The sequence below is a fragment of the Phaseolus vulgaris genome, chromosome 7 (genome assembly GCF_051622355.1).
Source record: "Phaseolus vulgaris cultivar YP4 chromosome 7, ASM5162235v1, whole genome shotgun sequence".
In the NCBI taxonomy this organism is placed as follows: Eukaryota; Viridiplantae; Streptophyta; class Magnoliopsida; order Fabales; family Fabaceae; genus Phaseolus; species Phaseolus vulgaris.
The window spans coordinates 2,347,203-2,361,695 of record NC_143504.1 but is presented as its reverse complement, the minus strand read 5'-3'; the positions used below and the strand labels follow the sequence as shown (position 1 = coordinate 2,361,695).

The 14,493-nt window shown below is 29.8% G+C and overlaps 1 protein-coding gene across 1 annotated transcript; it reads left to right on the top strand.

Moving 5' to 3' along the window:
• Positions 1–1,738: 1,738 nt before the first annotated feature.
• Positions 1,739–2,900, top strand: LOC137827906 (uncharacterized). The gene has a single exon (XM_068634279.2). The coding sequence runs from the start codon at positions 2,188–2,190 to the stop codon at positions 2,722–2,724; it is 537 nt and encodes a 178-aa protein (XP_068490380.1). The 5' UTR covers positions 1,739–2,187; the 3' UTR covers positions 2,725–2,900.
• The last annotated feature ends 11,593 nt before the right edge of the window (positions 2,901–14,493 follow it).

The following is a 14,493-nucleotide window of genomic DNA, read 5'->3' as shown; positions in this document are numbered from 1 at the left end:
CTCTTCTACTTTCACTCTAAAAATTTTACACTTTTGAATTTTTCAGTTTATGTAGGTAATCATGCCTAGATCAAAATTTTACAAATATTAAAAAATGAACTTAAAGCTTAATTCAATCTTATAAACTATCTTATAAGGTGAGATTTGTATTTATTTATTGTCAATTTGTACCAATTTGTACTTAAACTTTAAACCTAACTCAATCTTATAAAACTGACTTACAAAGGTTAATGTGAAATTTCTAACAACAAATTTATCTAGATCCTTAATCATAATTTTATGATAAAGGTTATGTTATCTATGAGCCTTTTGAGAGTTGAAATTCCTTTTTAGTATCCATCCATCTAATGGTGAGGTTAAGAAAATTAGTTTTATCTCTCAATACCACCGTAGGTTACTATTTTTTATTTGGTTGATATATTAATTTTTAAAATATTAATAAACATAAAATATTGTATGATAATAATTAAAAACTACAACTGCAATGCATTTTCTAGAAATGTCGTTTCTAAAAATTTTAAATTAACGGGTATTATAATTATTTTATTTCATGAGAGCTTCTACATTTACGTAACAAATAAAAAAAATGTACTGGTACGGGCCGAACGGTTAATACCATGTCTCAACTCGCACAACTGGGCTAACCGAGCATCCCGCATTCATGTGGGTCGACTGACACCTTCGATCCAATTACGCTCAATCAAAGTCAGTGAAGTTAAACCATCATTAAGAACTAGATAATACATCTCTAAGCACGATTCACCTCACTAATCCGGCCCAACAAGATAGACCCATTAAAATAATATAAATAGCGCAGATTCCAAAAAACAGGTTCGTCATTTATCACTGTACTCTGACAACCGAGTACCGAACCCTCTTTGTTGACTTAAGCATCGAAATGCCTTTTGCAGATATCCTCATTAAGTATTCTCCGAGCGGTTGAGCGAAAAAAGTATCAACAAGTTTAGAAGAGAAAACATAGATTGACCGTCCGACGGAAAAGAGGAAGACAAAACTTCTCAATAGTTTTCTAGATTCCATTTCACTAACCGAATAAAATATTAAATTTATATAATTGATATATTGTTATAAATTACTAGTAATACATATTAATAAACCGACTATTGTAACATGAAAAAAATTTATATTTTTTAATTGTAAGTTATATAAAATTAAGAAAGTAAGTAATTATAATTTTACTATGTATGTGTGTGTGATTCAGTTGTTATTTTTGATGAGTAAATTTTTTTAAAAAGAAAATAGTTGTTTTTTAGGGAAGATATTGAAGCACATGAGAAACGTTGAGATCTGGAAAGCAAATGTGTATCTTCTTGGCAAATAGGAATAGTCGAAATGATGATTAATAAAGATAGAGAAGATAAAAATAGGTGTAATCCATTGATTGAGGCAGTGATAGTGGGCAGCATTATCGTAAAGAAGATTTTTAATGCAATTTTATTTTATTGACGTTGCCACCACTCAACTAAACCTTTCATTTAAAGCTTTTCACAACGCCAACGCATTCCCTTCGCACCAAGCTTGCAATTTCCAAGTCTATTCAAATCCCATCACTACTATATAAAAAAAACAAAAAACAAAACTTTAAATATGTATAATTAAAAAATAAAATTAAAAATAAAGCAACATGTTTAATTATGAAAATGCCCTCACACTTAACCCTTGCTTTCTTTTCCTTTTACTACCAACCAAAACACCTAAAAAAACACCAGCCGAACCGGGCCGAATAAAGCACCAAAAGCGGTCATTGACTAGGCGAGTGGGACCCACGCAACTGACCCGGACTCCAACTCCAAATTCAACTCAATTTAATATTTTAAAAAAGGAAAAAGCAGCCACCCTATTCTTTTCACAGCAAAACCAGAAACTGCTAAAAATAAAAAAAATAAAAAAATGAGAAACATGAAAACAAAAAGGCAAAATCAAAGTCTGTGTGTGATGGGCTAAAATTCGGTCCCACGCGCCTGCGTCGTCACCATCATTACACCGTACTCTCTCTCTCCCTCCCTCTTTTCTTTCTCTCTCCATTGTCCCCCTTTATATATAAGCCTCGCGAGATCTCTTCGCCACCACAACACGCCGTGTCAACTCTCCTTGAAACACCACCGATTAAACGTGTCTCCTTAATCTTATCCCCAAAACGCTACCGTTTTGCTCTTCTTTTTCAGCATGGCCGATTCCGATTCCGGTTGCAAGAAGCGACTCCGAGATGACTCCGATGACTCAGTTCTCGAATCGCCCGAGGCGAAGCGACTCCGGGACGATTTACTCGGCTTCTTCGACGACGCCGACGATGCGCCTTCCTCTCAGGACCTTGACTCCGTCATGAAGAGTCTTCAGGAGGAGATCTCCGGCGTGACGTCAGATTCCGGCGAGTCTCAGGCGCAGATCGGGTACCTCCTCGAGGCTTCCGACGACGAGCTAGGTCTTCCTCCTGCCGGAAACTCGTCGGTGCCGGAGAAGATAAACGAGGAGACTGAGTTGATTCGAGTGGCGTCTGACTCGTCCGGAATCGGCGAGTTGTGGGAGTTTGAGGACCATATTTCAAGATACGATTCGTTTGATTTGGGAATGGGGTTCGGTTACGAGTGCGATACTGCAACCGAATACGCTGCGTTTGAGAAACTTTTCGATCATTCGGATGTGTATTATGACTCCACGGAATTTTCCGATACGTGGCGGCACGAGACGTTGCCCACACAATAGATATATTTAGTTAAAAGAAAAAAAAAAGGAAATGGGTATTAGAGATGTATATATTTTCTTTGATTCACTGTTTTTTGTTCCCTTCTTTCTTGATGAAGGGAATTACAGAAGAAGTTTAGGATAAAGAGATTCAAAGGAAATTTCTTAGTTATATTTTTAATACTTTTATTAAGGAATGCTTCTGGCTGAAAACCATTTGACCATAATTCAAATTAAAATATTCACTATGTTAAAATCTAGAGTCTGCACTTAATTTTGTGTTCCTACATCTAATCGAATCCACCAACTATATTTTTTTAATAAATATTAATTAAGTTTTGCAATTAAAAAACTATAAATAATCTCTATTTTTTTTGCTAGATGAGGTAATGCTAGACTGAAAAACACTCCTTCCAAATTTTAATCTTTTTGTTTGGTGTGAAAGTCAAAACTAAACTGAGAGAATAATTATGCTGATTGATATGAAGAAAAATAAATTATTAGTAATATTCGTTTAATTTTATATTTTGTTCTTCAATTTTTATTTTATTTATCAAGAATAGTTGGTAGTATATGTGTTTCTTAATAAGTGAGTGGTATTGATTTGTTTTATAATTTTTGGTCAGTATGATTTCTGTTGTTTAATTAAGCGATATTAATCTTATAGATATATATTTTTTAATTTTAATTTTTTTTTCATATGTTTCAAATTCTATTTTCTATAAAAAAAAGAGAGAACAATTTGGATTATAACCTTTTTTTTATTGAAAAGAGAAGAGAATATGGATTCTAGTATTCTAGAAGAAAATTGATATCTATTTATAGTTATACAATATCACATTTTAAAATATAGGATATTTTACCTAGTACACTTGAAATATTTATAATAAAACATACTTAAAATATTTTTATCATTTAAAAAAACTTAATATTATAAAAATAAAAAAATTACATTTTTCGATATTTTTGAATTCAACACAATTATCATTTCTACGTTGAAATCTTACTCCCCGCTATTTCTCTTTTCTTATGAAAAATAATCAATACAAGCATAAAAAAGCAAAAAAATATAAAAATATTTACTCTCCTGAAGTTTTAATTTTTGTACTGGTAGCATCGGACGACTCGGTGAGTCAGTCAGAATTTTGAACCATCTAGTCACTCGATCGCGATAAGAAGATCACGTGACAACACGTGGTCGACCGACCCATGACGACTCATGGGTTGATCAAGTCAGCAAGACTAACCCATAATTAAGAGTTATTTAGCGCAACTCTAAACACGAATCAACCTCCTAATCCGGCCAACTAACGAATGTCCATTAAGATAATATAAATAAGCACAAAATTTAAGAATCAGGTATATGTCAACCGAGTGCCGACACCCTGATTGACTTAATCGTCGGAGTATATTATGCAGGTACCATCCCACCCTGTGCTACCAGACGATCGAGAGGAGGAAGATAAATCATAAAGCTAAGTGTAGTAACGACCGACCGAGTGAAGAAGCAAGACAATCGTTCTTTAGGCTCCAACACCCGTTTGAGAACAATTTCATTTATCTTCTCTCTTTTAAAAAATAGATCGAAGGATAAAACTTCATACAAATTTTATACTCTCCATCTACATACTATGTAAGTAAAGTATATTCTTTAAAAGATAATTGATGGATATGAACTTCATCTAAGCAACGGAGAAAAAGAGTGAGACTTAAGCAGTAACAAATGCAAAGGGAGAAAAAAGAAAACGGAGGAGCTTTTGAAAATTATAATTCGGAATATGCTTATGGTGTCTTATTATGAATTACATCTAAAATAAAAATACATCATAAAAAATATTTATTATTTTTACCAACCATATATTACTTCGTCATCATAGACCGAAACTCGTGAAATATTAAATGAGTAGAGACATTAAGAAGGACAAGAAAGGTAGACCCATAGAAGAAGACTTGGTTTCTCTCTCTTTGTAAATTTTGGTTTGAAAATTGCAACTGTCATTTTTTCTTTCTTTGTACAAGGAGTGGTAGAGTTTTTTAATGACAAAATAGTGGGGGTTGAAAGGTAATTCAAATTGATTGAGAATAATGAAATGCACGTGATGATGGTACTGTTAATCTTGGGTGGTAGAAGAAGAAAAGAGGGTGGTGGATTTTGGGCTTAAGTTGAATGTGTTGGTTCAATTTCTTGCACACCATTTTTGGTGAGTAAAGAACTGTAGGTTCTATAAAAGCTTTACAAGTGGATCACACCTCACCGCACTCTAACTGTGGAATCCAATTCAACGGTTATTCAATTACTGCAAAAGTGAAGTCAGATTTACGAAATAAACAAAAATACAACTGTTCTTGCAAGGTACAAAATAAAAAAGAAAATCACCCTTTCACACAGAAAAGGACATGGTTTTAGCTTTCTTTTCCTTTTCTATATATTCTTTCTTTTGGAACCTATGGAGAAGAGTGATGGTAGGCTTAAAATGATAGGTAAACCTAATTCATAGAATACCAATTCCTACCCAAATAAAAGAAAATTAATTAGATGGGATAATCCACTTAAGGAAAATGATGCTGCATACCACTATTCAAATGCTTCACTTAGGTAACCATTTAGTTTAAGGTCTTTAAATAATCCTATTTTTGTTTTGCTCTATTGTACATACATACTGTTAAAGCTTTTCTATCTGCATAAATTAACTTATTCCACCCAAAACTTTTCTTTTGTAATTACTATTATATTAGATTATTACGAATTCAACTTTTAAGCTTAACTCAACCTCATAAAATTGGTTCATGGGATGAGGTTTGCACCCATTTATATACAATAAAATGTCTTTATCTCCAACACACTCCCTCACGTCGAGAGTTACCACTCGTGCGTGAGACAACATATTATGGGTGGTCTGATAACGGTCCGATAGCGGGTGGCGGTGGCCTGATAAGCCCAACAAACACTCGTTGGGATAAACTCGAAAGGGCTCTATACTATATTATGAAGTGAAGTTTTAAGCCTAATTCAATCTCATAAAATCGGCTCATATTGTTATGATATGCGCGAAATGACTCTGATACCATATTACGAAGTGAACTTTTAAGTCTAACTCAACCCCATAAAATCGGCTCATGGGGTGAGGTTTGCACCCACTTATATACAATGAAATGTCCTTATCTCTAACACAAATATTTTTTATTTAAACTTGAAGTTCCATATGTTGAATCTTTTTAAAACACTATAAAAACATATTTTATTAATAAAAACATATTTATAAAAATATTCTATAAAAAAATGTCTCTTTTCTATATTTTTTCAATTATTTTTAAAGTTATTTTTTGTAGCACTTATGATTTAATAGAATAACCTTATGACTTTTAGCTAATGGATGGAAACAAACCACACCTAAATTTGGCTTTCATGGAAAAGAATAAAGATGGTGTCTAACGTTTTTTAAGGTATGATTTGCGTGAAAGTCTTACCTATAAGTTATTTTAAAAATTTGTTTTATCATCAAGTTTTTAAGGGCTAATGTATCTATAGTCTACTATTGTTTTAAATAAAATCATTAGTAGTTATAATAAAAATGACTTATTTAAAAGTTATAGAATGAATATTTAATAGTATACGTTCTTACAACAAGGACCAAGAACACTAAAATTAGGTTGACAAGATTAACTCTTATACAAATCTTCCGAACTTTGGGCTGGACTCTCTCGGTCTCTTCTCACATTGGGTGCTCTAGACTTCTCCTCAAGGTAGATGCTCTCGGCTTCTCTTTCGGCTAAGTGCTCTCGGCTTCTCCTTCGGCTAAGAGCTCTCGGCTTCTCTTTCGGCTAAGTGCTCTCGGCTTCTCCTTCGGCTAAGAGCTCTCGGCTTCTCCTTCAGCTAGGTGCTCTCGTCTTCTCCTTCACCTAGGTGCTCTCGGCTTTTCCTTCAGCTAGGTGATCTCGGCTTCTTCTCGGGTTGGGCTCTCGGCTTCTTCTCCTCACAGGTGGGTGTGTGTACCTGCAAGGCGCTCCGATGCCAAAGTCAGATATAGTTTTTTGCTTATCAGATCAATTGAAATTCTCCTTACCTTTTGAGCTGAACCTCTATTTATAAGGCTCTCTTATTGGGCTTAAGAGTTACTTAGGTCTTTTCTTTTTGCACCTAACATTTTGAAAACACACACCTGTATATTTGGGCCCATCTTATGGGCTTTGCTATAATCACTAATTTAATTTTACGCACAACCTTTCGGTCGGTCGAGACTTTCGGTTGACCTTTCGGCCGCACAACCTCTCGGTCGGTCAAGACTTTCAGTTGACCTTTCGGCGTCAGAGCCTCACGGTCGGTCGAGACTTTCAGTTGACCTTTCGGCGTCGAGACTTTCGGTTGACCTTTCGGCCGTACAACCTTTCGGTCAGTCGAGACTTTCAGTTGACCTTTCGGCCTAGACAGTACATTATATAAAGTTGTACTTTTATTATAAGTTTGATTATTTACACAGACCAGTGTATTTAATAGTAAGAAAGATAAATAAATATATGGTTTTAATACAGTATAATAAATTTAAAATAAACAATTTACATATAGTTTTTTAAAAATATTTTTATAATATTTTCGGTATGACATATTCAGATAGTTTTTAAACTTTCTCGTCTTTGTATCCATAGTGGGAATAAATAAATTATGTGTAGATTAAATATATTTTTTATTATTTCAATTTATGAATTAATTTTAATTTATGAAAAAAATGTATTTGATTAGTTTTAACACCAAAGCTGGTATTTGTAGTTTTTGGAGTAATATATTTTTTTTTAAATGCTTCCGGTGGGTATATTTTTAATTTCTGTGAAGAAAAATTATTACAACCACGTGCAAAGAAGAAGAAAATTGCGCTTGCGAAGGACTTTTGCAACTAGCTTCGGCCCAATTCTGGCCCGTGAGATATGGGCAATACTCGGCCCATATCAATTTATATTTACTAGGAAGGGGCAATTGCTTCTTGCACCCAATAGTTTATGTAAAATGATAAAAATGTCATCTTTTAATTTAAATAACAGAGTGTAGGACAAAATGTGTTCTCAACCAGATTTATATTTTCAAAATAATTTTCTGGATTTTTTATAATATATTTTTATATTTGAATTTTTGGAATATTTAAAAAAAAATTGTTTTCCAGAATATATTTTTAAATTTTATTTTCAGAACACAAAATTTATTCCAGAGTTCTGGATTTCTAATTCCAGAATAAAAGACAATTTTAAAATTTTAAAAATGAATTTTAAAATCATTAGGTGCAAAATAATATATACTTTTGTTTCACGCGAGAAGGAGACAGATTTTGAAAAGGTGCACGATTATTACGAGATTTGCATGTCTGGTTTTTTATTCTTAAATTTACTAGGTGATACTTTTTTTCCTTGTTGTGAAAAAATGTGAATAATAGACCATTCAAATTGTTATAGTATTTTTCTTAAATCAATGTATTTATATTTAAACATACACAAAGTTATAGTATTTTTCAATATTTATGAAATATATAAATTAAAAACTGCAAATTTCCTATTAAATGATTTAGTTAATCTCATAAATTGTCAATGTATTAACACCAAAAAAACAAGAGTTTTATATTATATTTGAAAACAATAGAAAGTATAATTATTTTAATTTTCGTATACGAGTCTGGTAAGTAAAATATAAATATATAAAAGTACAAAATATATAAAAGCTTAACTATTTTATAAAATACAATATTTATCGCTCACAATGTACTCCAAGTATTGATAAATATTTGTCTATTTTAAATTTAAGTTTATTTAACCATTTAAAGTTATGCACAAGGAACAAAATATAGTAACTATTAAATATATATATATATATATATATATATATATATATATATATATATAAACTTATGAATAAACACATGTTATATAAATATTACACAGCGTCGAAGAAATATAAAAATACACAAACCAAAAATAAGTTGCAGCATATTTAATATATAAATTGTAATATTTGCAGGTGTGATATGATAAAATACAATGTATGATGGTTTAGTCAATTGAGAAATTATTAGTTGGTCAAAATATGAAAAATAAAAACAAAGACAAAGACTTAAAAAAGTATAAGCGAAATCCAACTACCCATTAAATTAATGCAAAATACATGTAAATGATTAAAATATTAAAAAAAAATAACAAACTAAGATGTTGGAGATCCCACATCGACTAGAGATTAGAGTCTCTCATTGTATATAAGTGGGTGCAGACCTCAATCCTATGAACTGGTTTTACGGGATTGAGTTAGGCTTAAAGTTCACTTTGTAAGAGTTTATCCTACCGAGTGATTGTGTTGAGCCTATCGTGTTCTTAATATAAGAATTCTCCTATTATGATTTGCATAGCCTAAACTTTTTATATAAAAAAAATATGTAAAGGTAATAGATTAATTTTATATTTGTCAAACCTACTTAAAAAATTAGGAAGAAGGCCAAACGAAAAGTAAGTACCACGGGTCGAGAGGTTTCAAATGCATATATTATTATATAGTTATTTTTTAATAATGAACATACATGTATTCCTTATTTGATTGGGAAAATAGTTAATAGCACTGAGGAAATTGTGACATTGTACAGAAAATTGAGATTAATCGTAGTAGACTTTTTTCCCGACAAAAATGTTGAAAAGCAATTTCTTTCGATTTTGAGGTACAGTTTTAAATATAATATATGCATTGAAAAACAGTAAATAAAGATTATTATATACAACGAAATATTATAGGGAATGTCATTTTCTATGTTCAAATAATAATGAAAATAATATTATTTTCTTAAATTAAAGTATAATTTAATTTTATAAAATTAATTTATAAAGTTAGATTTTTATAAAATATTAATATTTTTATTCACGATCTCCAACATAGAGTTAAAGTAATTTATTTTATTAAAATTAGGGAGTACATTTTTTTGAAAACAAAAAATGCAGAAATATGATACAAAACTTGAAAAATAAACATTTAATCAGGTATATTATTTTATTTTTGTTTCTCTTCCGAATGATGGATGCTTAATTTTGAAATAGTTAATGCAATCTTTTAATTTATTTTCAATTTAATATACTTAATAGTGACATTGTAAAATGAGAGCTAAAATTTCGAGCTTAAAACAACTGGTGTTTCAATGGTATTATGGGCTCCAAAAGTGTAAGCCCTGTGCACGCGAGTAATACCCACTTCAGCCCAAAACGCAAGTTACCTACAAAAAATGTTTATTCGAATTTGACTACTTAAATGATCTTGGATTCAATTATTTAAATTATTCAAATTCAAAATTTATAAGCTTTAATATCAATTTATTAACATCTCACTTTTTATAGTGGCTTCCAAAAAAAATCGTTTTTAGTTGTTAAGAAACCATTATTATTTTATTTGATGGACTGTGAAGATGAAAGTATGTAATGCTTAAATTTTACCTAGCAAGTTTTTTTTATATTGATTATCATCAATATTAAAATGTTTATTACTAAAAGAAAAAGGTTAAAAACTAGTGCAAGACAGTTTTTAATAAAAAGAAAAACTAAACAAGTTAAGTTTGTTTTACTGTTTTTTATACAAGACATACTAAGGCAATTTTTCTTCCACGTATCAAACCTAAACTTTAAATGGTTGATCACTCAACTTATTTACACTTTTATATACTTTGTTTGGATGAGAGAGTGAAAATGAGGGAGTGGATTTGAGATGATTTGAAGGGAAAGTGTAAAGAAACTTAAGGTGTTTGGATTAAGGTAAATAGAGTGGAAAGTGTAGGGAAAGTTTATGAAAGTTTGTGAATGATGTGATAGGTATGATTGAAATTATATTTTTTTTAATTGATAAGAATGTAATTTTACAAATTTACTCTTATATCTAAAATTTGTTAAAAAATTAATTTTATTTATTTATTTATAAATTATAAATATTTATAATTATAAATATTTGATAAAAACTTATTTTTACATTAAATATATTATTATTTTTATCTTTATTTTTTGTAATTAATATAATTATTATATAAATTTATTTCTATATTATTAAAAAGTTTTTTTTTATTTATATTTATAATTTATTATATATAATATGATTAATTATGTTATTTATAATTATTATTTTTTATAATTTTATATTTAAATTATAAATTTATTTAAATAAAAATAATAATAATTTAAATGTAAAATGAAAAGGATAAAAACGTAAATTGTAATTAATTAATTAAATAAATATATATTTATTTAGTAAATTGTAACTTTCTTCGCAATCCAGCGAATAAAGTAAATTGTAACTTTTTTCGATTTCCGTGTATATTTGGCTATATGTGTATTGATTTTCACAATTTCTTCGCACACGGTGAATACCTTCCTTCCATCGCCCTGAAACAAACATGGCCTAAAGGAGGCTTAATGCCAATTCAAAGCCCTGGGTGTGTATTAATGTCTTGACAAAAAAAGAATAGTAAATTTAAAGTTTTTTTTTTTTAATCCAAGACTAATAAGAATAGATAGTTCACATATTCGAAGTTAATTTTTTTTTAATGGAAACAAAAGATAAAAGATGATTAACTACAACTCATACTCAATTCAATAAAAAGGAGGTGAGTGTGAGAAAGAATAAAATCATCATGACTTTAGTTAGAATATTACTTTAAAATCCTTTTGCGTTGGATAATATATAATATACTAAATAGATTATCAACATTGGGTATGAAGAATCAAACATTAGATAAGATTTTGAATGGTGTGAAATGTGCAATTTGAGAATTTTAGGACTTTTGATACATAGACACATGAAGAACAAAACATAAAAACAAGTATTGCAATTGTGTCTTGCTCATCAAAATGCATGAGGAATATGTGATTTTTACGAAGACACTCAATAAAAATTTAACATAATTATTAATAAAATCTGATAGTAAAATAATGAAAAGATTATTGATGTTGAAGAAAAGATAAAGCACATGACAAGTCTAATGAAATATAAATGAATTAATCACATATTGAGGATAATAAAATAATCATTAATGAAGGAGATCATAAATAGACATACGACTAACTAGAATAAAAATTATGTAAGAAGAAGAATTCTCAGAATGAGGAGAGACAATGCACATGACCTAATTGATTGCAAAAAGCAAATATGTTTTAAAGTTGCACGAAAAACAAACATGTTGTGAATTATAAAATTATGTACATTGTAAGGAACGTGACATGCGAACATACTAATTTGTCTTTGGAGAAAAAAAAAGATAAATGCTACATAGATATACAAAATAAAGTTGAATGAGGTTGGTTGAGTAATAAGTAGTCAAGCATAATGCCAAGTTAATGGTAAATGATTATTCATAGTAGTTGATAGCTGTCGTTTTGCTGTCAAATTAATATGATTCTAGCATAGACCTGTCTAACACTAGAGAGATGCTAGTATAATTGTGGACAAATGTCCCCAAGTCGTTTCCCAACGAATCCAATAGTAAAATCAGTTGATCAATGTTTAAAATATATCTGCAAGCAATAAAAGTTAGCAATAACAATAAAGATAAAAAGGGGATTTGAGATAGTTGTGCAGAAAATATAAAATAGATTAAAATAGCAAATAAAAAGCGGTTGATCCCAAGTTCTTCCACCATTGAATTCTTCACAGGTTCTCTAAAGATTAATCTTTTCTCAATCCTCCAACAGAGCTCAACCAGATTGAACATGCGCCGATCTGATTCAACTGAAACTCACCAGTAAAGCATGCGTGTACTAGTTTAATCAATACCCACTTTGTTCCATGCGTATACTCCATGAGAATGCTTACCTCCTCTCCCTTGAATCATGCGCCCAAGAAATTAATTAGAACAATGCGAACTAACTAAGAAACCAAAGTTTAAGATAAGGAAGACTCTCAATCATGCGTTCAAGTACAACCTCTCACAAAAACCAGTTTTCCAGGAGATTAGACAATAAAAACAACTGTTATAGAGAATTAAAAATCGAAACTTTTATTGGAACAAAACCTCAGAACTCAATGGGGAATTACAAAAGAACCAACCAAAAAGGTTTAGCCTTCCATGCGGAGGCAAAACAAAAGAATTGCAAAGAAGAAAAGAAACTAAGAAAACCCTATGAAAACTCTCTCTTTTTCTCCTTGATGCTTGTGTCCTTTTATAGGCTTTTCTGCTCCAAGGATCTTGGGAAAATATTGCAGTTTAGATTTTGTAAACAGTTTTATTTTCCATAATTCTTTTTCTTTTGCAGAAGATTTGCTTCCAATTCTGTTTCTGGAATCTTGTAGCATTTATTTTCTCTTTCTTCTCCTCAGAATATTTTTTCTGTTTTGGTTCAAGAAGCAACTTGGACTTTTGCATATTTGGCCCATTAGATAATTTACTCTAAAAAGACAAAATTAACAATAATAATAGTTAAGGCCCAAATAAACTCAATTATAAGAATATTAATTAAAACAATGGATTTATTTATTATTATAGTCCAATAATCTATGAATAAGGCTAGTGAGTGTGAATAAATATATGCTCATCAGTAGTATTTGGTGACTTATGCACAGGTGTTTGATTTTGTGAGTAGAATAAATACTTAGAGAATTATAATAGACATTACGATAAATAGAGGGTGAAAATTGTATTAACTTGATGTGAAATTGGCTTTTTTTTTTTTGTATCAATCTTTAAAGGATGTATGTGTGGATCAATGTGTTATGTGAAGAAGGGATGTGAGTATACGATTTGTAAACTTCATGAGGTTTTATATAGTCTAAAGCAAGTCTAAAAGTTTGGTTTAGTTAAATATAATCATATTGTATTAGTACATTTTTCTTAAAGTACTTCTCACATGTAGTGATCTCATATACACGATTAGTGACGATTAATTGATTAATACATTTAAGAGCTCAATGGTTAAAGAATTTGATATGATAAATATTAGAAAAATGATTTTTTTTTTAATTGAAATCCAATAGGTAAAATCCAATAGGATGTGCAGGTTATATATATATATATATATATATATATATATATATATATATATATATGAGAGGGTTTAATTGTGTTATAAATATTCTTTTAATATCAAATGTCACTTGATGGTGATAATCTAGACTGTATTTTTATACAATTTGTTAATGACTTATTTTTAAGTTCAAAATTCATCTAATCCAACGTATCAAACATAACTTTAACTTTCTCACATATCTACTTAAACAAGTCATTTTTCAAACTTAGTTTGAGTCGTTATTCTCTTTTCTTAAATAACACATATGACAATAATGTGAAAAGTAAAAGAGATAAAGAGAAAGAAGAAAATACTTAAGTATAACAGATTTTATACCGATTTGTATAATACAACATACTGCATCAAATTCTTAATCAAACTTTTCACATGCATACTAATGTTACGAGGTACAACTGAGTATTATTTTAGATCGTCACTCATGACTAACTTTGACATGTATTCTTTCAACATGTTATCTCAATCCAAATATTATTTTAACAAGCCACACTTGGCTTATTCCAAATATCATTTCAATAAGTCATTTCTAACTCAATCTAATAATTCATTCAACAAATCGTTGCCAACACAAAACACATTATGTGAAGTATGGTCAATAAAGCATTTTGATTTTACCTACTACGAAGAGATTGCGTCTTCCAACAATTACAAGATTTGATGAATACTCATAGTATTTTTTTATAAAGGTTTATTTATTATTATTGAAAATTTTAATTTACATAAATATTATTTAAAAGCCACAAATTAAAATTTATATATTTTTAATCTAATAAG

What these genes read in the sequence shown, in the direction of transcription:
- LOC137827906 (XM_068634279.2), top strand. Translation starts at nt 2,188, where the DNA reads ATGGCCGATTCCGATTCCGGTTGCAAGAAGCGACTCCGAGATGACTCC.